We start from the raw sequence: 25,414 nt of genomic DNA, 5'->3' as shown, positions 1-25,414 counted from the left end.
CAGGATTGCAGGGAGTGCATGGATGAGCAGTCAGCAGGTGGGGGCAGCTTTGGCCACGTCTGGATGACCCCAGCATGTCCCTGGCCAGACTGCCTGGGCTGATTGCTGGGGACCACAGAGTCTGTCTCAGCATCTGTCAGACTCCATTGAGATGTCACAGTGGGGCTCAGCGTTGGAGTTGGGGTGTCCCACATCAGCCCTGCCTGGCTGCACCAGGCTGTGTGTGCAGGGGTGTGTGTGTGAGGGACACACGTGTGCCTGCACAGGGAGTGGGCCAGTGACACTGAGGGGCATTTGCATTTAGCACAATGCAGGTGGGAATAGAAGCAAAACCAAAACACTGACAGTAGCGCTGCTGCAAAGTGTTCCTGCTCTCCTTGTGAGGGTTTATCCACCTGGGAATGGTGGGGAGGTCTGCAAATCCCTGCTGCTGCCTGAATATCCAGGTGCTCTACCAGGTGCTGTTTTGAAAAGGGGAGTTTCTCTGCACAGGAGTCAATGAAACCAGTGCAGGGTCTGCTTCATCCTTTCTGGGAAACAGAGGGCTGATTTGGACACAGTCCCAGCTCCTTCCTAGAAGCAGAGACTTGGTGTTAACTTGGTGGCTTTTATTTTGAATTGGCATCTCTTTGAGCCATTGTGAAGGGTCAGAGGTGTGGAGGGGGTAGGACTGGAGAGGGGAGGGAGGGCTAGAGGGAGGCAGCACTCCAGGGAACAACAACCACAACGACAACCACAACCACAACCACAACCACAACAACAACAACAACAATAATACAATGGCCAGCCTCATTGTCCTGCCCCAAGTATCCTGGTGAGAAGGATGCTGGACCAAGGTGAGCTGAGTCAGCATCCTTCAGGCCATGGTTGCACCTGCTGACAGGGCCACAGGTGGGGGAAAAGTGCAGGGTGAAGGGCTGCAGCTCCACGAGTTTTTTTGGGCTATCCTTGGCTGTGGGCAAAACTTGCATGGAGCCAAAGAGGAGATCCCTCAGCCCGGAGCCCTGGGTTCCTCCTGAATGAAGCCTGTTTGTACTGGGAGGAGGCTCTTACCTGTGATCTGGGCCTCCGTGGTGAGATGCTTGGGCTCCTCTGTCCAGGGGGTGGCATGAACAGCCACGCTCCAGTCGCTCCACGTGCCGATGTCGTTGTCTTTGGCTGCCACCTGGATGATGTATTCCTTGCCAGCGTACGCGTCCGTGATGGTGTGCGATGTCCCATCCGACAGCTCGACCTGAGGGCAGCAGAGGGGAGAGGAGGGTAGTCAGAGGAGTCCCCAGGAGGTGTAAGGCAATTTAGCTCTGCTAAAAGATGATAACAAGGCTTTTGCAGCACTTTTAGAAATACTGAAGTGTTGTCGGCAGAGGCACAAGACCAGGACGGGAAGGGAAGTGGAGGGAGATGCTCCAGCTGCAGCTCCACTAAAAGTTTAAAGACCTGGTTCCATTCCCAGACTCACGGCGTCAGAGTGGAGCAGCTTCCTCTAGAGGTCACCAGAAACTAGCAGATGTGTGTGCGGGCTCCCTCGGACATGTTAGGGCAGCTGGGAGCTGGATATTGCAGGCAGTGGCTGGGATGTGCTTTCAGGGCACCACTGTCGGTGCTGGGAGAATGCTTTCCCACCAGCAACACCTCTGGCCAGCCTGCTCCCGTGCCTGCTGGCATCCCATAGTTTTGGCTTGCGTCCCTCCAGCTGGGCCCTTGGACAAGCATCAAGCTGTGTCCAGACATCTTTCCTAGAAACCATTCCCTCTGTCCCATTGTCACTGCTGAGCTGTAGAAGACCCTGCTGTTCCTTGTGCTGCAAAGTGCAATGGTTTAACCCCATTTAACCTTCCAAGGGATCTCTGAGCCATTTGGAGCTTGGCTCCAGGACAGAGGGATGCAGGTGCTCAGCAGAAATGCACCCCAATGGCACGGATCCCGGTGAGCAAACACATGTGGCTGAGAGAGGGGGAGGCTCAGCATCCAAGCGAGCAGGGCAGGAATATCTGGAGAGGCTAAGGGGAATATTGCCCTCCAGCCCATCTCCGAGACTGAGGACCAGCATGCTGCCCACCTGAGTACCCCCTGGTGCTGCTGTGCGTGGTTTGGGGGGCACACAGGCCACCCCCTGCCCAGACACATTTCTAATAAAGGTGCCACAGGATGAGGGGTGGTGCGGGACTGACACAGCCCATCTGTGAGCACCAGTGCCCAGCCAGGGGCTCCAGCAGGGCAAGCATCACATCATGGGTGGGGGCAGTTTCACGGTGCTACATGTGTGGGGTCCTCCACATCTCCCAAGCCAGCCAGGAGAAGGTCAGGGACAGAATCACCCTGTCCTGGGGAGCACCAACAGCTCAATGTCAGGAGGAAGATCTAAACTTCTGCCTAGTCAGGAAGGGAGGAGGGGAGGAAGGGAGGAAGGAAGGGAGGGCTGCACCATTGGGGTGCCCAGGAGGTATCTGGGCCACTGTACCTGTGCGACGAGGCAGCCCTGGCAGTGTGGCTGTACACACATAAGGGATGATGTGCACACCAGATGGTCAGTGCCATCACCCCACAGCTCGCAAGAGTACCTTAAAGGCACGAAAGAGATCCCACCCTGAGAAAGAACCAGCCCTTTTCCAGTCCCTTCTGTGCAGCACATGCGACAGCCCAGCACAGATGGGCAAAGGGATGCAATTCCTTTGGCATGAAAGCTGCAGCCCCCTCCAGGCTTTTACTGTCACTCTGGGGGATTCCTAACAGAACGAGGGGCATTTTTGCTTTCTTGCTCCAAGTGAAAGCCTTTCCTTTCCTATTCCCACTTCCAGCCTTCTGCCCTGAACATCAGAGCCCTTGGGTTCTACACTCCCAGCTGCTCCTGCTGCCCGACCTGAGCCCCACATCTGGAGCACATCTGGATGCAGGCCTGACTGGTCTCCCCCACAGCCACTGGGAGCCCAGGCACCTCAGGGTGGGTAGGCAGGACACCCACCAGGTTGTGGATCATCTGGTCTGCTAGGCAGGGCACCTCCCTACAGCGTAGTGGCACAGTGAGGCTCTCTCTGCCACCCAGACTTTGGGAGCTCTTTGGTGGCACCCACCAGTGTGGATGGCAATGCCAAGGGAATCAAGTTAAATTAATTCCTAATGATGATTAAATGAAATGAAACCTCAGAGGGTGAGCTACCAACACCCTGCTGACTTGACTTGCTCTGTGCTGGGATACAGCTTGGAATTGGAGAATGAGGACAGGGCTCTGAAAGATGCTGGGCTTATCCAGCTGGTGTATGACTGTCCAAGACTTCCAGCATGCTCTGACCCCCCTGGCTCCTCCCTGAGACCTGCACCAAGCAGGCTGCAGGCAGGCCAGCCCTACTAAGGTCCTGATGACCTGCCCAGGCTGCTTTCCCATCAGGATCATTTTCCCCAACCCAAGATCCCTCCCAGCTTTCCCTTGGGAGCAATTCCTGCCTCTTTCCACCCACAACCAACCAGCAGCTGAGTGTTTGTAGGTGGGGTGTCACAAGCACAAAGGGGTTAAATCTGTGCCTTGCCTGGGCAGGGGGAGTGTCCCCCCAGGACCCAGACCTTCCTTGTAGGACCTGGGAGGTTGTTGCCCTAAGCTCTGCTTTACACAGCAGTTAAAAAGAGAAATCATGGATGTTATCATCCATCTCTCCCCACACAAACAGCTTCTGGATACATAACTTCTGAGCTGGGCAGCCATGGATACATCCAGCATTTTTCATGGTGGGGAGAAAGCCCCTGGGTGGGTGCCCGTGACCCAACACAGAAGTTCCCCAATAAAGGGGAAAGCACACCCGGATTGGGTCCAATTGGACACAGACAGGGAGAGACAGAACTAGGGGAAGACACACTGGGGAGGCTGTGGGGGCACGGGTGGACACACAGCATCAAAGGCAGAGGGAGAAATTCCTTAATCCATGTCCTCGCCACACAGAGACAAAAGTTGGAGGAAGGCTGTGCATGGTAATGTTTTTGGCCAGGGTGGGGGTTTGTGTGTCACTGCCTGCCTTTGTGCACCTGCCAAAAGTCACTCTGACTGGCTGTGAAGTGCTGCCCAGATTAATGAGGGATCAGTAGCCAGTGCAATGCAGAGCTATTAGCATTGCAAACAAAGAAAAAAAAAAAAAAAAAAAAAAAAAAAAAAGGAAAAAAAAAAAAAAAAAAAAAAAGGAAGAAAAATAAAAGAGAGAGGAGAGGAGAGAGAAATTTGAAAAAAAAGCCCTTGAGCCCAGTAATTCAGAAGACAGCTTGCTGAGGACATCGTGGGCTGGGATCCCATTCCCTGCCATGGTCACATACCCCCACATTCCTGCTTGGAAAGATTATAGAGCTGCTGAGTGCCCACCCACAGTCCCAAGCATGATGAGCACATGGGCCAGTGCCACATTGATGGGATGGAGACAGACTCTTGGGACAGGCTGAGGGGAGGACTGCCTGCCACTTAGCTTTCCCCCTGTCCATGCTGGTTCCCCCTGCACAGGCTGGAGGCCCAGGGACATCCACAGCAGCCATACACACTCCAACACCTGGGCCTGCCCTCCTTCCAGTCCGTGCCTGCAGACGCTGTCCCTGTCTCACAGTGCTCCGCCCAGCAGGACTTAGGGAAGCCATTATCCCCTCTGAGCTCCCCTCATCCTGCTCCCATGGCCCTCAGCCCACCCTGCCAGGGTGCCCTGGCAGTAAAAAAGGTCACTGTGCTTTGTTCCCACCCAGGCTCTGCTCCTGGTCCAGTGTGACCAGGTAGCAGGTACTTGTGCCCAGGGTGATGCATGGGCAGGTCTGAAGCCCAGATGGCCTTTGGGAGGGGATGGGGAACGGAGGCAGGGAAGAAAACCCCACCCTCCTCTGCCCTGACAGGTGGGCTGGGGGCTGCTGGGTGTTGAAAGGAGGTGCAGGGGGAAAAGGAGGGGTCAGATGCCTCCTTTTCTGCATCCCACATGAAAATGTGTTTTTCCTGGCTCCCATGTGGCGGCAGTGGCTCTGTTTGCCATTCCTTGACACCTCCTGCTTTCCAGTGCAGCTTCTGGAGTGGGAAGGGAGTGTTCCACTGGCAATATGGGGATGAGGACTGTCACCCCTCTCTCCCAAGGAAGGGATGCACTGTCTCTGTGTGTGACAGGACAGTGACCATGCACCTGTCCCAGGTGCTGTATCAAGCTTAGATGAGTCTGTCTTCCCCAAAATAAAAGAAGCACCATCTCTGAGTATCATAAGGTGAAGCTGGTGTGCTCACACAGCCTTTGCTACCCACAGCACTCATGGGAAGAAACCCCTTCTAAGAGCACAACCTGGAACTGCCAAACATCTGGCATCCTCACAGCCTTCTCCCCTGGATGCTACTTGAGTTATACAGGATGATGGGGGATAGGGATGGGACATGCAGTGAGCTCTATTACACAGCCACTTTTCCCACAGCAAGGGCCAGATCCTGCCACTGGGCTGCTATGAGCTTTGCAGGGACTCAGCCACACAAACAGCTGCTGTTTCAGGTGCCTTCAGTCCCTGCAAGTGCAGGGGGATCCCAGCAGGACTTCCACCTGTCCTGGGGAACAAGATAAACCAAAAGCAGGAGTAATCCCCAAGCAAACTGCCCTGTCACTGAGAAGTTCAGGAGGGTCACTGCAAATGGCCAGTGCAGCTTGAGAAAACATGTTGCCATGTGGAAAAGAAATGTTTTGCTTTTTCCCTTGCTTGGAGAGCCAACATGTCTGACAGTGATGACTAACAAAGGTACCTCCAGATATCGCCTCCTTCTGCAGAGCTGCAAGAATCAGTCAGTATAATCCCAGACAAAACTTTCTACCTGGACTCTGGGATAATTGAAGGTTGGGGAAAATGAATGACCCCCTCTTATTCACTGCCAGCTGGGTAGTGGAAGGCCCACTTTTGCAGGGTCTGAGCTGTGCTCTCTGCTGTCACCCCCTCCTGGAAAGGCTGCTGTGGTGCTGCACAGAGCCCAGCCCTGCTGTGGGTTTGGGAGGATGAGCTATCACAGGGCTCCTCTGCAGCCTGGGCTCTGCCACACCAGATGCAGCTGAACAGATCCCTTCTGGCTCAAAATAAAGACCATCTTTGAAAGCGGGGGCTATTACAGGAAAACAAATTAACAGGAAACTTTCTCCAGATGTGCTGGCCCCCTCCTGCCAAGTGACAACTGTCAGAAGTCACTTTTGCTTGTGGCCCTGGGGAAGATGGGATCAGGAATGCTGAGGGCACTCAGCAACAGCTCTAACCCGGCCAGCTGCCTGCAGATGCCTTCACCACGCTGATGCAGTGGGCTGGGGCTGAAAGTAGCTTGTGCATGGGCATGGCAGAGCACAGACACCAGCCCAGCGTGGTCTGCATCTGGGCAGGGAAAGTTAGGCTCGCCAGCACCTTCCTACCTGCTTGTAGCTGTGTGAGCCTGCAGGTGAGGACGTGCACAAGTGAGTGCTCTGCTGCACTGTGGGACCTTTACAGCTGCCAGCTGCTCAGTACTTTTAGGTCACCAGCAGTTTCCAAGGGGGCTGAGAGCACCCAGGCTATGCCAGCCAAGGGTCCTGAACCTGCTCTGTCCCAAAAAAGGTGATTTCTGGGCATTTCCCACCCCCACCCTCCTCTGAGAAAATCTCTGCTCCAGCCCTGCCTGCCCCACGCTGAGCTGTGAGTGACACTATTACAGACTAAATATTTTGCTCCCACCTATTATTCTTTGGATTTCCCCCCCCTTCTTTTTTAATCACTGACTTTGCAGCCGGGAGGGGAAGGGAGAGAAATGCCGCAATAAAAGCTACCAGGCGTGAAGTTGTAACCCAGCTTGCTCAGGGTGACCTCCCTGCCAAGACTGCCTTGCAAAGAGGGGGAGTGCAGGCAAAGCAGCAGAGGCACAGGGGGATGCAAATGGGCACAAAGAGGCACTCCTGCTGTTAAGTGACATTGCCACCGCGCCAGCAGGGACGCTGCTGTGGCAGGCAGTGGCGCTAATTGCCTTCCTACCCAGCTTGCTCCATCCCTCCCCTTGCCCATCACAGACAGGATATATGCATTAGCTCACACTTCCAGGCTATTTCAGGCTGCTCCAAGGCAGGAACTTCCAGAGACAGCATGTAAGATTCACCTCTCTGATGAAAAAATGTTGCTTTGCCCTGGGAGACAAGCCTGAGCCCACCCTGGCAGCCACTTCCAATATGGATGAGGGAGGTCAGTCCAGGGGACAATGGACAATGCCATCCTTGCACCAACAAACCCAACACTAATTATTTGGCAATACCTACAAACTTTTCATTCCTGTCCCCAGAGCCCCATCATTTAACCACATCAGAGCAGGCACAGATGTCTGCGTGGGTTTTTGTTTTTTTTTTTTTTTTTTTTTTTTTTTTTTTTTTTTTTTTTTTTTTTTTTTTTTTGCCCCAGATCCTAAAATCCTGTGATGGTGGGAGCACTTCTGCTTGCACTTCCAGAGAAGGATGCTTCCAGCCTTTGCAAATGCTCACGAACATGGCCCTAATGCTTCCAATGCAGAAGAGGAAGGAGAGAACTCAACCACATTATTAGCTTTAAATATCTCATGACCTTTTACTGCAAATCTCAAGATCTGAGGTGCAGCCCGCCTCACGGTTCGTTAACATTTCATGTTGTCAGCGCGGCCAATGGGTTCAATTAGACTTCAGGACGGCATCTGCAAATTGCTGGCAACCCACAGTAGGAAATCCTCCCTCGGTCTGGCCACCAGCTCTGACGCTGCATAAGAAATACCTTCTTGAGCCTTGCCACATTCCTGGGACGTGCATCGAGCTGGCAAGCGCTCAACGCACGTGATCTCCCTCCAAGAACTGTGAAAAGGGGGGATCCAGCTCCAGAAAATGCCATGGGAAGGGAGCAAATCGGGTGCAAGACCTGCCCGTGCTCCCCAGAGATGCTGAGGATGGTGTCTGGCCACCCGCCTGCGTGTAGGGGCGAGCGTGCAGATGTGCTCGCAGGGAGATCGCATGTGTGAGTGCCGCAATCGCTGCTGTTGCGAGTTAACTGAAGGAGCCTGTAAAACCAGAAACAGGCTATTAGCAATCCATTAGGAAAGGGTATCCAGTTCCAGCCTAGGTAAGCCATTAGAGGAACATCTGAGAGCATTAGGAGAGCTCGCTTGGGGCCAGGATGGGGCTATAAAACAGAAGAGGAAACCACGCTAATCTGGCTTGAATTACAAACTTAAAAGCGGGAGAAAAATAAAGGATACCCTAAACATTTAATGTTTTATATTTAGGAGACAGAAGGGGAGATTTTGCCAAAAGGAGAGAATAAAAAACCTGTTTAGGCTACAAATATCCATCTCTCTTCTGGCAGCAGAGAAACCACTAGCCCCTCTTCCAGAAAGGGAGGAGTGTGATTTTAAAGTTCCTTGAGTTTCAGAGTGAGCTCAGTGCTGATGGGGTGGAGGAGAATCTTGAGCCACATGATGTGACATGGTGTGACATGGCTGCATCCCCCAACAGCTACAAAGTGCTCGTGCCCAGGCTCAAGGGAGCTGCTGTGAGGTGGCACGAGCCCGCACGTGCTTCACTGCATGCCCATGTGCAAACTCATCATCATCATCCCTCCATGATAATCATTCCCAGAGCACATCACCGTAATTCCCAGAGAAAACTGCAACATGAGAGCTGCTAAGTGGTCTGGGTGGAAAGGTGCTACTGAGCAGGGGAAAGGGACTGCAAATGGCACGCTGGGGCTCAAACCCTATTTGCAAAGCACTGGGAAGGATGTTCTCCCCATTGCTGGGTCAGCCCCAGAGATTGCTTCATGGTGGGGGATGCTTGGTCCAGGCATCACTGGACTTTTCTCTGGAGCAGGGGAAACTGCATTTATGGCCAGCTCACACAGTGGCAGTCTCGATAAGATCCACTGCTCCCGCCAGGGATGGCTTCATCTTCTGGTGCCAAGCCCTGGCATTATTAAAATCCTGAAAGGAAGAGCCTGGAAGAAAGCAGACGCTGATTGAATCAGGCCCTATGGTATTCGACAGCTCGACATCCATCTGATCCTATTAGTGCTCATTCGGTCCTGCCTGCCGAGGTGCTGTGCATAAATCAGACCCTGCAAAGATAACGGGAGGTGGAGAGGTGAAAGAGGAGCTGCTTCTTCTGCCAAGAAACACCACGTGTGAGCAGGGCCTGCATGGATATTGTCTCTGGGCAGCCTTGGATGCTCCTTTGTGGGTTTTCTCCTGCAGGGACGCTGGGCTCCCCACAGGGCTGCCAAGTGCCTGCTTAAAACCCACTGCTGGTGCAGAGGTGGGTTGCCATGAGGGGGCAGGGACAGGGCTCAGCCTGTGGACCCTGGGCAGACAGGGCTGTGCCAGAACATGAGGTTACCCAACTCCTCCTGACTGCTGGCAGGAACTTCTCCTCTCCCTGCTGAGCTCCAAGCTGCCCCATTACCAGCGTGCAGGTTGTGTGGGCATAAAAAGCAAGGACTTCTCTGTGCCAGCTGCCAGTGGGGACAGCAAGAGCCAAGATGGGGGGCAGCTCGTGGCAAGAGCCCCACGAGAATTTAGACACCTGCACCTTCATGAGAATTAAGACACCCTCATGCAAGCGTGGCACGTGTGACCACCTCATCCTTTCTCAGGGCACTCGTCCTTTTGAGTTGAGACCAACAGCACCACTGCAGGACAAGAGGGACAGATGAGCTAGACTTGGACCTACCAAACTATGTCCTTCCCTTTCCTGTTTTAATTTGGGGGAACAGGGACACCCTCCAAAATAACAGTAAGTCAAACAAAGAGTTCAGGGAGGCTTGGGCATGCTCCCAGCATGATAACATTGGTGGGGTTAATTTTAGGTACAAACACCTGCATTTGCAGGGTGCTCAGCTGGGCTAAGCAGGTTGATTGTACCAGTGGGGTCTGGGGTCAGAGCAGCTCCAGCTGCTGCAGCACTGCCTTTCTCTGGTGTTTGGGAAACGATTGAATTAGGCTTCGCAAATAGTTCATCTGATGAATAGTGGCAGTTTTCCTCAAATCATCCACAAATCAGATTTTTCATTAACCAGCCAGCAGGGTAGGGACTCAGAAAACAAGGCTGGCACCTCACTCACTGAATGCTTGCACTTGCTCACTGAGCAAATTATTCCCCAAATGCTTTTCTCCATCAGTCAGTGATCAGGAACATGTCTTTTGCAAGGGGATATTGATTAAAAGCTGTACCCAGGACTGCTGCACCTTCCCAAAATGCTAGAAAATGAAACCGTTCCCAGCCATCCTTGTACCCACCAGGAGAGCTGGTACCTTGAGTTCTCTCTGCATCTCATGGTATTTTTACATAGAAGAAGTAAGGTTTTTGCTGCCCAAGAACTGTCTTTACCAACTAGGATGGCCCTGCCACCAGTGTCACCACCACCTCACCTGTCACTGCCTGCCTGAGGGAGCTGATGGAGAGGCCACAGCATCCCCTCAGGGCTCTGCCAGAGGGGACTGGCATGGCTTGACTCTGCAATTATGGTACCCCACACCCAGTGACGGAGGGACCAGCCACCCCGAGGGCGTTGAGGCAGGAGGTAGCTCAGTGGCTACCCCACCATTTTTGGGTGCAAACCAGGGTATTTGGCTGGGTCAGGCTGTGACAGAGTAAAACCACCAGCTTTTCCCACAACAGTTGCACACCTTGGGAAAAAAATCAGTGCTCTGTTTGGCAGTTCCCACTAAATCTTCCCCTTTTTACACAGCTTCTACAGTTTGAGTATTCCTTCCCCAGATGAAAAAAAACCATACCTATAGAAAACTAATACCCAAACTTTCTAACCCCTCTGGATGCTCCACAGATGCTCTCCCACTACTAGGAAAAAAGCAAAGGGCAAAGAGGCAAGCAGGAAAACCATCTTATTTTCAGAGCCACCAGGAAATACCGCAATTTGAAACACAACCTGTGGTGCTGCCTCATCAAAAATCCCTAGCAAATGCAAGAAGTTACCAAGACACCTCGCAGAGCCACAAGCAAAAACTCCCATCCACTCCTCCAACATTTCTCTCTCCAGGAAGTGCTGGCTGGAAGAAAATCCCACCTGCCTCTTTGATGAAGGTGCCAGGGACCCAGTGCTGCCTCTTATTTCACTTTTGGTGTTTTTAGCAAAATCCTTTATCAAGCAAAGCACCTAACTGGCTTTCAGCTGGCCCAGCTTGAGCACAGAAGGGATGCTGGATGAGCTGTGGCAGAGCAGCAGCACCTCCTCTCCAGCCACAGAATGCTTTCCTACCCAACTCAAGCATAAAAGCAGCACACAGAGGTTTAGGAAAAAAAAAAAAAAAGGAAAAAAAAAAAAAAAAAAAAAAAAAAAAAAAAAAAAAAACCTTTTTTTTTTTCTCTCTCTAAAAAAAAAAAAAAAAAAGCCTGTTTGTTATCTTCCTGCAGTAACAAATGAAATCTGTCCTCCTCCAGGCTACCAAGGATTTCACTGACTATTTTTTTTTTTAAAGAAACAAGAAATAAAAGTAAGAAATACGATAAGATCTCAGCAATTGCTCAGTGACTGTGCTCTGAGTTATAGTGAGCGGTATTTTATCTCCAGTTCAAAATCTAAATGTGGCAGAGGCACATTTAAATGTGGTGACATTTATACTTTAAATGCCTTTTACATCTCGTTGGCAAGTTTTATATAGAACATATGTATGGAAAGTAGATAGGGGCCATGGATGAAAATGCGGAGCAGGGAGAGGCTGCAGAGCCATTTGCAGGCAGAGTGTGAGCTACAAAAAAGGTGGAGAGGAAGAGAAAAGCAATGAGAAAGAGAAGGAGAGGAACAGGGTCCAGGTTGCCTGAACAGTAAATATATATATTTTTTGTCCCTGAACACGTTTTTATAATGCAGCTTGTTCCCAGACAGCAGCTCGCCCCTCTCCCTCGCATGCCAGGCAGTGCAGCATCACTCACATGTTGCCACTGGTCCAGGATGAGAGGCCGATACCGCAGGAAGAACTTCAGCGGGAAGGACTCAGGGTCAGGCCACGATGAGGGGTTTTGCCATGACACCTCCAGTCTTCGAGGGTTATTGGGCACAGGTTTGGCCACCACACTCTCCGGAGGGTCTGGCTTCACTGTAAGAGAAGAAAAAAAGGGGGATTGGCAAAGCTTTGCATGTGGCATGCTTCCTTTGTACCCCTTGGCAAAGCTGTCTGGGCTTCGCACCATGTGCTCTCCAAGAGGAGCAGCCAACACGCATCCTTTCCCCAAACCAATTAGATGCAAATCACCTTTTGTTGTCCCGGTCAGTTGTACGGCTGTCCTGGCTCAAAATCCCACCATTACAGAGGTGACAGCACTGCAGACACGTGGAAACAACTGGGCCATGGCAGAGAGCGTCCCTCCTGCACAGGGCTAATTGGATCAGGATGAGGAGCCCACCATGCCAAAATCTTGCACTTCCCTGGCAGCTGCTGATTTCTGTGAGTCTGACACACATTCAAGCCCACTTGCCTCACAACAATGGGGCAGAGTTTGGCCCCTGGGCTCAGGGCTGGGGTTTTGAGGATTCAAAGCACTGGCACATCGTATTTGCCCTGGTCACCTTCCACCCCAGCTCTCTCTCTCACTGCCCTGCTCTGCTTTTGGGATATGGGAATATTTTCTTGCTACCTGCCATGTATTTCAGGTGAATATTAATTGGCTGTGAGCTATACAACGTGCTTTGATGTTGCAGCTACTTCCAGAGTGCCGGAAGCTCATCACAGACAGGCTGTGATGAATGTCACTGCCTGTTGCAGAGCAGTCCTTGCTCCTTGCCAAGGGTTTGATCAAATCCTGACAGCTCAAACTCCCAACTGCAATAGCAAAGCTGAAAAAATTTGTGTACGCCCATGCTTATCCTTTAATCATGGTCAGGAAGGAGCTGGACACATGGAGCTAGGCACACAGCTGTGCCAGAGGTGGATGAAGGCTCTCTGTGCACTCCAAAAATAGCAATGCACATGAGTCTTCCTGTCCTGGGAAGGCACTTAACCCCGTTCCAAGTCCACAGGCAGGCAAGTGGATCCCTCCTGACCTGAAAATCTCTGGATTGAGCAATGGTCCCCAGGCTCTGACCGCCTTAGGCAGAAGCCTGTCAAGATGTCAGCACCAAACTCCCCTCCCCAGGATGGGGGAGGGATGATGGGGCTGTGGGGAGCCCCTTCTGCCTGGAAGAGTTCCTGCCCTGCAGTCAGAGGTCTTCTTCATGCTGACTCCAGGGTCCACCTGCTGTGGGTGGGAAGTGATGCCCTCACTGAAGCTTTGCTTACCCTGAGAGAGGAAGGAGGTGGTGGTGAGTGAGCTGCTCCCTCACCACCTGAGCCTGCCTGCAGCCCTGCTCTGGGTGTGAAGGACATCCTTCCCTCACTCAAATGGGATCAGATGCTGATGCGTGGCCAGTCTGGGGCAAGTGCAGTCACATGTGAGCTGCTTGCTGCCACCCCTGCTCCAGAATGATGGTGGCTTTGCAGCAACTGTCCCTGCAGCGCCACCGCTTGCTCCTCTCAGGAGAAACCAGCCTGTGATGCTTTGAGAACACACTTTCTTGTCTGCAGGTGAGGCAAAAAGGTGCTCAAGTGAAGCCACAGCCCAGCTACCTTAGTGGGACCTGTTTCCCCCAACACAGCCCAACTCTACCTCTGTCTCCCCAGCCTCCTCTTGCTCAGCACCCCTGCACACACCCTGCTGCTGTCCTTTATCACCATCATCTTCACCACCACACTGGCTTTCACCACCTCCCCTCTGTCACAGCAGGTGCCAGCAGGGCTGGAGAGCTTCCTCTTCCCAATGTCATTTCAGGCTCAGAGGATGGTCACCTGTGAGCCTGACTACAGGTGCCAACTCTCACAGACTCCTCTCTGTGGCAGGATGGGGCACAATTTTCCATTTACAGCTTTATCCTCGGCAGCAGGAACGCTTCGCTGGGGCTGTGCTGTGCTGAGCTACTCCAGATGGCTCTGCAATTCCACTGCTCACTTCGAATCCCAGGGCTGGGGCTGGACATCAGCTTCCATCGACAGGGACTTGGAGTCCAAACACATACGGAAAAGTATAAATCCAGCGTTGGCTCAGCAGGATGGGTTTGCAAAACAAAAGTCTGTTTGGCTGAACGAATGCAGATGACTGTGAACTGGAGCTCTGCAGCGAGGAAGTGGGAAGGAAAGTGCTGGGCTAGTGATGGATGCAATGGATACTCCCTGGGGTAATGCAGGGGGCCTGGACCTGGTTTTTAGTATGCCAGCCTGAAGGCATGATTAAATTCAGTTGGGCATGGCAAATGTGCTTGGGCAGCAACAAGAAATACTACTGTGACTGTTAAAGGAAGCCAGAAAAAAAAGTGCCCTGAGGCTGAGGTGGGAGTCACCTGCCCATTTTGCAGGGATGTGACCCCTAGGCCCTCTCCTGTGAGTTGGACACTGTTGCTGGTGCACAGAGGAAGGCTGCCCTGGCTTCAAGTTCATGTTCCTGGCTGCTATGAGCCTTCAAACAGCACTGCATGTTAACAGGACAACCAAAAGTCCCTGATACCTCCTCATGTGTCCCTCCATCCACAGGATTCCTGCCCAGGCTCAAGAGCACAGCAGGGCCAATTCTTCCAAAACCACAGAGCCAAAACTGTTCCTGCCATGTCCTTCCAAGGCAACAGGAACACAACAGCCAGGAGAGGGGACCATACCTCTGGCAGCCAGTCCAGGGAGGACAAACCTATGTCTCTCAGGACAGACCTCATCCTGCTGTGCTCATCACGGGAAACACCTGGACTGGTCCCACAGGGGCCAGCTGAGGAGTGAGGGGAGACAGGCTGTGTCCAGCTTTCTGATTTCTATATGACCTTGAAGGAGTCCTTTATACCCCGCAGACAGGGACGAGTGCACCTCCTTCCCCAGCCTTTGTCTGCCTCCATTCAGCCTGCACATGGTGAGGCAGGGGCTGTCTGGCTGTACATCAGCCAGCATAATAGAGCCCTGTCCTCACTGAGGGCCTGCAGGCAGTAACGTAATAAAAGCAGTAATAGTAATAATAATAATGGATGATGGGCATTAGGCTGAGTACTGGTTAAGCGGCTATAAAACCAGATGTAATATTATCCTGCAGAGCTAAGGGAGCATCATCAGACATTCCTGGGAAGGGGACTTGGCCAGGAGGCTACTCACAGCTCTTCCTGCTTGGTTTTTGGCTGCTGTGTCTAAGAGAGGGCTTGAAGTGTGAGAAGAGCACCAGGGAGCAGCTTCTCCTTAAGGCGCTGCACGCTCACGCTTAACTGCGAGTCTTCAGCTATCCATCGCCCCTGGCTGTTGTCAGACATGTCTCAAAATGAATCTGGTCGTTCAAAAAGGCAGCTGAGACCCTGTGGCATGGAGCAGCCCGTCACCCATCCCGTCTCTCCAACAAGCACTAAAATGGATCCCTTGCAGCCATTAAATATCCCCTGGCATTTTCAATGAGCAGAGGGATATTAAACTCCATGTCTTAGCCAAATGTCAGTCTAGGTAATTTAATTCTGCCTTCCTAAGTAGTATGAATTGAACTGACCTTCTGCTTAGGCAACTGTATACCTGTGTTCAAAGACTCTGAATTTCATACATACATGGGCATCATGCAGCCTCTCTGAGATGCTCTGCATCTTCATCACCCCAGAGCTGGAGCTGGAAGGATCAGATGACCTTCCCAAGGTCACACAAGGCAAGGGCAGCACATTTGACAAAGGTATCCACACCTGCAAGGCCCCATCCAAGGCTGCCTTCCTCCTTTTAATGCTGTGCATCTTGTCATATTTTTCCCCAGGACTGTATGAGGAGAAAGGTGCTGAGGCAGGATGCCAATGTTGCTGCCTGATGGTGCTGTTCTGGCTTTCCTGGGGAATGCAAAAAACCAGCTCTTGGGCTGAAACACGAGTGAGGAAGGTGTGGTTGTATCCTAGCTGGCTGAAAATGTCCCCATGCTGTTGCAGCCATCATGAAGGAGGTGGGAGCTCCATACACACCACCTCACTCCTCCCTGGCACCTTCCTCTGCCTCCAGGTCCTCTTCCCTATAGTCCCTTTTCCTCCTCTCTGAGGCTGGAGCCCTGATGTCCGTAGGGTTCTGCAGGACCTCCTCGCACTCACCTCTATTAATGTCAATATTTTTGCAGAAGATGTAATTATGAAAACAATTTGCAGGAGCAAGATGAGGAAGAAGGCAGTCCACATCTCCTACCAATAGGAGATGGGGGCCAGAGGGCTGGAAAAGCTTTTCCAGTCATCATTGAAAATGACAATGCAGAGTGACCCTTTGCAGCTGGCTGCTAATAACCAGCACGGCACAGCCGCTAGCAAGGCATGGGCTCAGGACAGCAAAAGAAAGTACCAGTCATTTTCCACTCAATTAGAGACCATCTTCCGAGCAGCCAGGGGAGGGATTTCTTCTGGCGACTTCAGGGATGGAGAAAGGAGTGAAGAAGCAAAACCAAAGGAGGTCACTCCTTCCCAGGGGGTTTTTGTGTTTGCCCAGGCTGGATGGGTAGTCTAACCCCAGCAGAGGGTCTTCTCCCAGCTCAGATGGTGCTGGGAGGGAGAGCTGCCTGCCCTGCACTGCTCTCTCCTTGGCTTCAGGTTGCTCTGTCCCCAGCAAGGCACGAGATTTGAGCTACGTGGCTGCACTTCAGCCTTCATGCAGGAGGTATGATGTTTTTCTCTAGGCTAAGGGGAAAACACAAGGCAGGCTCTGACAACCAGAGCCCAGGGATTTCTGGAGAAGCATCACACAGGTTCTGGCTGACACTGTCTCTTCATTTTAGCAGGATGTGTGCAGATGTTGCAATGTTCCCACTCAGCATTTTCTCAATGAGTAAAAGCAGCGACTTTGCCCTGAGCCATAGATTTTCCACCCTCCATCTAGCAAAGGGAAACCCAGAAAAATCTCCCAGATAAGAGCTCATTGGGCCAGCTGAGATCCCCAGAGAACCTATTGGATGCTAGATCCACACCTCCAGAACTCCCCACGCTGGGACACAGTCCTGGATTGCAGCTGCAGAGAGGAAAGCTGGAAGAGACACCGAAGCTTCAGCAAGGACTGCAGGCAACCTGGGGCAAAACCGCCTAGCAAAATGCAGCAACACAGCAATGCACTTGTTTTAACACCAGGATGGCATGAGGAGAAGTTCCACTCGGGGTAGGTGGCTGCTGTTCAGCAGCAGCAGATGCTGTAATGATCTGCTAAGCTGTGACTGCCTGCTTCAGCACTCTGTCACCACCCTGTCTGTGCTGCTGCTGCATGGCACCCATTCCAGATCCAAGGAGGAGTATTTCACACTCGTGCAGCATATGGAGATTTTAAGGGCACTGGATACTGAATTGGTTATGGGAGTGGGCTGGTGCAGGACATGGCCTCTCCTACTGGCATCAACCCATCACCTCTTCCCCAAATGCCATTCTGGAGCCAGGTGATGCCAGGTGGTGTGACCTCTCTGAGACGTGTCCTGGCACCCTGCACCCTTCCAGGCACTTGTGCAAGAGGCAGCAATAGTACACCCGTGCTAAGGGCTGGCCCAGGGCAGTGCTGGCCTCTGCTCACCACTCCTCTGACCAGGGCTGAGTTCAAACTGCTGGGCTGGATCCAGCTTTGCGCTGGTGTTGGGATGCCTGAGGCTTGCAGCTGGGTGTGCTTCCCCAGGGGAGCTGCCCTTGTGTGCTGGATGGAGGAGCAGATGTTTGGGAAGCTAGGCAGGGCATGGGTGGGATACAGATGTTACGAGAGGGTGCCCTGAACTCCTGCAGGAGGGAATGCAAGGAACTTGGAAAATGTTGCTTAATTGCTGTCCAGGGCCATGCAGGCTGGAGGTTACCTTCATTTTTAAGGAGTGTATCTTGCACAAACACAATAATTTCCATTTAAAGGCACCCAAGTGACTGAAATTCCACCACTTCCCTTCTAAGCTCCCTGCCTTGTTATTGGCATTCCCAAAGCACTGATGAACACAAGCTTCAGGTATGGACCATGGCTGCAGACACACAGCAGGACAGTCCCTGCTCCAAAGTTATTTCCCTGCTCTGTTCAGAGCTGGTGCCTTGTTTGATATTTTCCAGGATTTGGGGTACAAAGGGGAAATCTGGTATAGCAGTGGAGCTCCTCTTCTTGCGCTCCAGCACTTCCAGCTTTTCCATGCTGTGATGTGCAGCACATCAAAGGCAAAGACCAACCACTGGCTGCACTTTAATTATTCACTTATTTGTTTTTCAGGTGCAGTAATTGCCACACGCAACCAGAAAATTGTTTTCCAGTGTATTCCTGAACTCCAGTCTCTCTTATTTTTCCTGTTCTTTGAGGATGTCACAGCTGTAATCCGGCTTTGGATGGTGGCAAAAGCTCCCTGCTTTGCTGTGTTTGGCACTGGATTGCTCAGTTCATGCCCACCCTTCACAGTCAGGGGTGTATCTCTGCTCTGGGTTTGGACATGTTTGGGAAGCATCCCTGTGGCACAGCCTGGGACATGGACACCCCAGTCCACAGGGCCTGCTGCTCCCTGTCCCACACTGCACAGCAGTCCTGGTGGGGCAGTGAACAGGTGCAAAAGAAGGAATAGGGTTCTTAGGACAATATTAGGTAAGGGCTGGGGGGACTTGAGTATAGGAAAGCTTTATCCTGACTAAGGATGGAGACAAGAGAATGGGACATTTTAATGTCTCTTCCACTCCTAGTTCCCATGACTCTGCTTCCAGTACATACACCAAACCTCTCCTTTAGGGACACTCTGAGGGGTAAGAATGGCAACACCATTTGGACCTCACAATTTTCACAGCTCTCTGTCCTAATATGTGGCAGCTTCTTCCCCAGCACCCCAAGCAGGGAAGAACTCGGCAACCATGGGCGATCTGGACCACTGGGAGTGGGATCACACATGACACCAGGCCATTGATGTGACCAGCATGGAGGCTGCCTGTGGGCATCCTGCCTGGCTCCCCCAGGATGCTCAGGTGCCAGCAGGGCCCTGAGAATGGGAGGGACACAGGGGGAATGCCAGAGTGGCTCAGACCTCAACTCCATGGATAGGCAGAATCTCCACCTGGAGAGCCAGTCCTTTCCCTGCCCCATCTTCCCAAGGGATGACAATGCAGAGCAAGCCAAGCCCAGCACCGCCCTGGAGAGGCCAGTTGCTGCTGTGGAAGTTACCTATGGCGAACTCGTCAAAGGTGAGAGTGGTGAAGTTTTTGCCCAGAGCATTCGTGACTGTCAGAGTCACCTTGTACTTCACTGTCGAGAAGAGCTGGATGTATCTGATGTGACACCTGTTTTTGGGAACGGCATCCTTCTCACACACCATGTCTTTTGTGCCGTGTCTGGAAAGCAGAGATGAGAAGAACAGTTACCTGTGGATGCACCCAAGCTGCTGGAGGAAGAGGACAGACTGTGCAGCTCTGCATCCCCACTAAGACAATGGTCCCCATGCACCAGCCCTTGCTGCAGACAAAGGGCTGCTTTCCTCCTGCCAGGGAATTTTGGGGGCTCCTGTGTGTGAGGTTTTCTCCTAAGCCTACACAGAGGCTTCAGTGAACATCCTCATGTTGGCCCCAAGGAAAGAATGGGACCCTGCTGGGGTTGGGTTTGGGTCTGGCCCTCCCATGGGACAAACAAGGTCTCCTGATGGTGACACAAACCTCAGATAATACACGGCATCAGCCCGTATAAGGGCTGTGCCAGAACTCTGGCTCAGGGTAGGGAATGATGCCATGCCCATGGCCAGTTCTGGGTGGGAGACACTGCTGCTGCCCAACAACAGCCAGCTTACACCAGAAAAGAGCATGGATGTCCCAAATGTGCCAAAAACCAGCAGGCACAACATTCCCTACAGACAAGTGGTGCAGAGGCAATGGTCTTGGGAAGCGTGGAAAGGGGACCTGGGGCATGGGGACTCTCCTGGTCCCTTCTAAGGAGATTGAAACTTTCTTGGCGCAAAGTCCTGATCCCAAACATCCAGTTTGTATGTCCCCAGAAAATCCTTCCCCATACCCATTACTGGGACACTGATGCCATATGCTCAGCACAGGTCAGACCCAGTGCCCCAAGACTTCATGGCACTACCTGAGACCTGCTCCGGGCTGCGGGCACTGAAACTCACTCTGTTGCACCCTTTCTTCCCAGACACTTACATGACAGAGATGTTGAAGGAGTTGGGGATGTAGGTAGGAGTGGGCAGGTGCCAGCTGCAGTAGAAACCCTTCGGGTAGTTGTTGGACCGGCACATCAGCACTGGCTCCTTCGGGGGGGCTGCCAGGGAAAGAGAAAGGGTAATTAACCTAATTAACCTGCTGAGGTGGGGTTATCACCAAGTTCTGAGCAGAGGGATGACCCACCACTCCTAGCTGCTGCCAGACTGGGAAGGGAGAGTTTGCAAGGGGAGCCTGGCCTGTGCTTATCAGATGCTGGAATGATCTGGGGGTCTTTGTCCCATGTCTTCTGCTGAGGTCCTCCATGACACCTTGTTTTGGGCTGGGCTGTGCAAAGCTCACCTTCTCCTTGGGCAGCTCACTGCTTCTAATGAGGGATGGAGTGATAGAGATGGTTTGCAGGTACCAGGGGAAATCGTCTTCAGGGCTGTGACAGAGATGTGGCTGATGAGGAGGAGGTGCTGCTCTCTTGACCCCATTAATCTACACTGCTCACAGCTTTGTCTGCCACATCCCTGGGGAGTGATAAACTTATGGAGGGATGATCCTCCAAATGATCAGAGGTTGCCAAAGGGAGGAAGAAGGACCACTGGTAATATGAGGAGGAACAACGTGAAACCAGTGGAGAAAATCCAGCTCTGCAAGAGGACTAAGAATGTTAATACTTTTGGTGTCAGGAAGAGCATCCCTGGCTCTGCTGCACAGGCAAGAGGAGACAGCATGAGAGCACTCAGTGGGAGCAGCCTTCCTCTGGCCTCGTCGTCAGCTGATCCTAGAGGTTGGAGGCAGAAGAGGATTTTAAACCCAGTGAAGTGTTCACGCTGTACTTGGCTTTCCTGGATGCATGTGCAGTGTACTCTGCTTTCTGCAGGAGCACAGCAAGGGCTGCAGGAAAACTCTGCAAGATGCTGGGGGAAGGTGCATGCAAAGAATGAGATTAGATACCTTTTGGCTGATAAATTTTGCCCTTTTTGTTAAAAATCTTACCTGATCTGACACCAAAGTCAACTCTTCTTGGTACCCAAGCACTTGCACTGATTGCTAACAGCAGCACCCTGGCACAGTGCCTTGCCATAAAATACACTGGACTGGATGTGCACCAGGATTCCCCTTGGAAAGGTTGTCTGATCCTGTGGTGTTCCCTCTTTCCTTCCTTAGCCCTCATCCCCATCCATCCGCTGTGAATATCCCAGGACAAGTTCTTCTTTCCAAGCAGGTGGTTTGAAACAAACCGAGCAGACCCGGCAAACTCAGAGCCTCTTCAGCCCCACAGCCCGGGTGCCCCTGGGGCACGGCTTTCTCGGGAATGAGCTCCAGCTGCGGCTGGAGTCTACAGCCTGCTACGGTCTACAGAAGGGAAACCGAGGCACAGGCTTTGCGCACCGCCGGCGCCCTGGGGCAGGGCTTAGAGGGCGCAAACAGTTCATAAGGGAGCCAAGTGCAGCCGAGTCAGGGAGCAGGGAGGAGAGGGAGAGGGAGAGGGAAAGGGAGAGGGAGAGGGAGAGGGAGTGGGAGAGGGGCCGGCGGGAGGGAAGGCTGTGCCGCTGCGCTCCGCGCTCCTCCTGATGGCCATTTCAGCCTTCAGCCGACAGACGAAGGCCAGACCTGGTTAATGAGCCTCCGGGTTACATTATTCAAGCAGACCCTCCACATCAAAACAGAATGGCTAATGGCAAAGCCAGAGACAAGGGCCTGATCCCTGCTATAGCCCCATCCTCTTCCTCCTGCCCGCAGCCTCCTTAACCCCTTCCCTGCTGCGGGAGCAAGGGCAGCACTGCTGCTTGCGGGGTGCACTGGGGGTCGGGAGGTGTCCCGCAGGGGCTGAAGGGGTTCAGGGGGTTTGGGGACAGCCTCTGGGTGCCGGGTGACCGCGTGGTGGCACTGTGAGCTAACAGCACCTGCCCGGCACCCGGCAAACCGGGATGGGGCTGGGAATGTTGCACGGGGATGCTGGGGACACTGGGGATCCACCGTAGGTGACTCGCACACTCGCTGCTTGCGCTCAGCTGTTCCGTCCGTAAGCGGGAGTGGCAGGGAAGCCGGGCTGAAGCGGGCGGGGCTTTTTCCAGCATTCCTGGAGTCCTGCAGGGTCCAGCCCTACCAGCAAGGCCCAAGATGCTGCGCTGCTATGCGCCACAATTAGTCCATCTCAGGCTAATTTATCTCCCTTCTCTCCAGTATCTCTGTGATCTGTGCTAATTCCTCCGCTGAGGAGGCTGGGGCGGGCTCACTCCTCCAGGTTCATTTTGCTGGGAGGAGGAGGGAGGGCTGCACATCCTGTATCCTGCTTCGATCCCCACTCTGCAGCAGCCTTTGAAGATGCCCATTTCCATAGCATTGAATGCCGAGAAAATCCTGCCCTCTCCTTCTAGGCTGGTCCCCAACAGCAGCCCCAACCTTTTGTGCCCAGCACGCTCCACCTTTTACCCTCTGGTGTCTTTTAGCAAGCCAGAGGTCGAAGGAGAGACTGGGGAAGGGAGACAAAATGATCCTCGCATCCGTGCCCTCCTGATGCAGAGTTCAAGGACGGATGCAGCCAAAGGGAAGCTGCTGTATGAAGCCTGTCTCAGCCCAACCTTTGCCCTCTTTTTCTGGGCAGACACAAGCTGTCACATAGACACTCCTGCAACCTCCATCTCTGCAGAGAGCCATCAGTCCCAGAGCCACAGGTGTCCCAGGAGGGATTTGACAGGCAGATACCCCACTTTCCACCTTGCTGGGCAGCAGGTTCATGGCACGGTGTGAGGCCTGTGCAGTGTGCCACAGAGGGCTGTGACCATGACACCACATGGGTGACCGTGGCTACCACTGCCAGGCACCACAAAGGACAGGGCTGCAAGCCCCTTCTGAGCTGCCTTGCTGCACCAGGAGGGCTCTCTTTGCCCACCCAGCCATGGTATCTTCTCCAAGCTGGTGGCAGGTTCCTCATCTCCCTGTGGCAGATGGTGGCCTGCTACCTTGTTCCTCTCCCCTCCTCTCCCAGGAAAGGCACTCGCTGGCACAGCTCATGCTGCCCATCAAAGGCTCTTAAAGACAGCAAATAAAATTGCAGGCTCCAATCGATCCAGCGCGCTGTAATGCTGTCTTTGGAGGTGGGCCAGCCCATCAGGCCAACAGAGAGAGCAAGAAAGGCAATGGAGGAAAACAAAGCCATCAAGGGAGCAGCATTAAAGGCTTTTTCTGCCCTGAGGTTTTAGGCAGTGCTGCTGGGTGTGGGGTGTCCTGCTCCAATCTTCTCCATCCTCCCTCAGATGATGTCCAGCTCTCAGCACCTGCCCCACACCACAAACAGCCGGAACAACAGGTTGAGCTACTTGGGCACTCCTCCCCAGGCTCCTGCACACAGCCTCCCTAATTCTGGCAAATACTTACATCTGTGTTGCTTCATGGAGCTGCTGAACTTTGTAAAAGCAGAGCTCTTTTCCTTTTGCCACAAACAGCTCCTGCCCTCTCTAATCTGTCTATTAACCTCTTACATGGCAGGGAGCCACTTCTCCCATGTGCTCTGCTGATGTCCTCTCTGAAAACCCAGCATGTTTAATGCCTGGCTGTGGCAGCTTCCCAGAGGCTTGGGTTGCAACCAGCCTCGCTGCAAAAGCTCTGGGTGAGGTGAAGAAAGGCTCAGAGCTGAGCTCAGAGCTGAGCACATCGCATCTGGGCACATGGCTCACAAACTATGAGATGCTCCAGCAAAATCTGGGTCTGCCACAGCAGTGAAAGCTGGTGCCAGGGTCACTGTCTCTGCAGATCCCTGAAAAGACCAGTGGCAGGAATAGAGTTGGCTTTCCCACCACACAGTGCCCTGTGCTTTGCCTCCATTTAACTCTGTCTCTACAGCTTTTTGGAAACAGCTGTCACTTGACAGCTTCAGCACTTCTGCTCAGCTGGGGACAGCACCACGAGTGGTCCAAGAGGATGAAACAGCTCTGGATACACCAGTACAGAATCAGATTTTTGTTTCCCTCCTCATCTCTGAAGCCCAGCTGTCCTTGTACCCTCAGTCCCACTGTGCAGGGGGAAAGTGTGACCAATCCATTTTAGAAACCACTAAAAATGATGTACAAGAGCTTTTCCTAGCTCTGCTAGGTCATGAGATAATGGACATTAAAATCATGACACTTTTATATATAGAAAAGTTATTTTGGGTCACTTTTAGAGGCTTCTGAAATGGATCAGTTATAATTTTCCTCTCCTGCTGAGGGCTGAATGTACTAAAGATGCCTTGCTCCACAGGTGGAGGGATACAAAAAATAGCACCAATAAAAGTTTTAAGAGGCCTCTCAAACACTTCTGTAGGAGATATTTTTTCTGGTGCACTTGGGGCACATTCAGGTGCTGGGCTGATGGGGGATAATGAGCCCATAGTGTGCTTTTGGGGTCACCTGCATAACTCATCATCTTGTCTTGGGCCAGCAAAAACTCCAGGGTCCATGACAGCAGCATGTGCTTGAGCTAGAGGTACAGCTGTGACACAGCCTGCCTGCACATGGGCAGGAGCCCCGTGCTGCCCTCCACGGGGGGATAACCCCCCAACCAGTGCTGTTCTGCTGCCAAACTCCTGCTGTTTGCACCCCAAGTGCCCATGGCAGGAACACATCACCGCCCACAGACTTTTCTCACACCACTGGTGTGGTGTGGTGGGCACGTACCAATACAGCAAAAAAACCACCCAACTGACCAAAAGCAAAGCTGCAGAAGCTTGGACAGCACAATAGGAATCCACACGGGCACAAGATGCCAGCACTGAGCACTGGGCACAAGAGCAGCAGACCTTGCTAGTCCACACACGCATCTACACAGATGCTTTTGTTATGCACATGCTGGCTGCCAGCACGATGTATTATTTATCTGACACCGCTCTTCTAAAAGCCTGTTTGTGTACAGGAGGCTGGTAGGAAACAACAAAGAAAACAATGATGAATAAATCATATTTCTACTGCCAGGTGTACCAGGGGAGCATCTGTCTGCCATGTGCCACCTGCGCTGGAGTGCAGCATGGCTGTGGCTGGGGACCGTCCCTGCCATGGACCCAAATGTTTGGGTGCAACTGTGTTTTGTTGCTGGAGAAAGGGAGGGAGGTGAAGCTTTGAATTTGCTCTGTTTCACCTTGACCATCTGTTCCTGGGTAAGTGTGAGGATGAGAAGGGGTGTGGAGGACAGCAGGTGATGCTCCCTATGTTCTGGGAACATCATGCTCACAGCCAACACTTCTTCAAGAAGGATAAAGCAGGTGTTTTTAATTTGTTGGTTTTGTGTGTGTTTGTGTGTGTGTGTGTTTTTGTTTGTGGGTGTTTTTTTTTTT

General features: G+C 52.6%; 1 protein-coding gene across 1 annotated transcript in view; it reads right to left on the bottom strand.

Moving 5' to 3' along the window:
• The window catches only part of CNTFR (ciliary neurotrophic factor receptor), an 84,554-nt gene that overhangs the window by 2,687 nt on the left and 56,453 nt on the right, over positions 1-25,414 (bottom strand). Inside the window, exons 5-8 of the mRNA XM_041468692.1 lie at positions 20,095-20,212; positions 19,118-19,284; positions 11,895-12,058; positions 1,054-1,234 (exon numbers count right to left, since the gene is read on the bottom strand). Coding sequence (XP_041324626.1) covers positions 1,054-1,234; positions 11,895-12,058; positions 19,118-19,284; positions 20,095-20,212 — 630 coding nt within the window. The remainder of the gene's footprint in view (positions 1-1,053; positions 1,235-11,894; positions 12,059-19,117; positions 19,285-20,094; positions 20,213-25,414) is intronic.

Source organism: Pyrgilauda ruficollis, unplaced genomic scaffold, assembly GCF_017590135.1.
Source record: "Pyrgilauda ruficollis isolate IOZ18807 unplaced genomic scaffold, ASM1759013v1 scaffold228, whole genome shotgun sequence".
In the NCBI taxonomy this organism is placed as follows: domain Eukaryota; kingdom Metazoa; phylum Chordata; class Aves; order Passeriformes; family Passeridae; genus Pyrgilauda; species Pyrgilauda ruficollis.
This window is presented reverse-complemented; position numbering and strand designations above follow the sequence as displayed.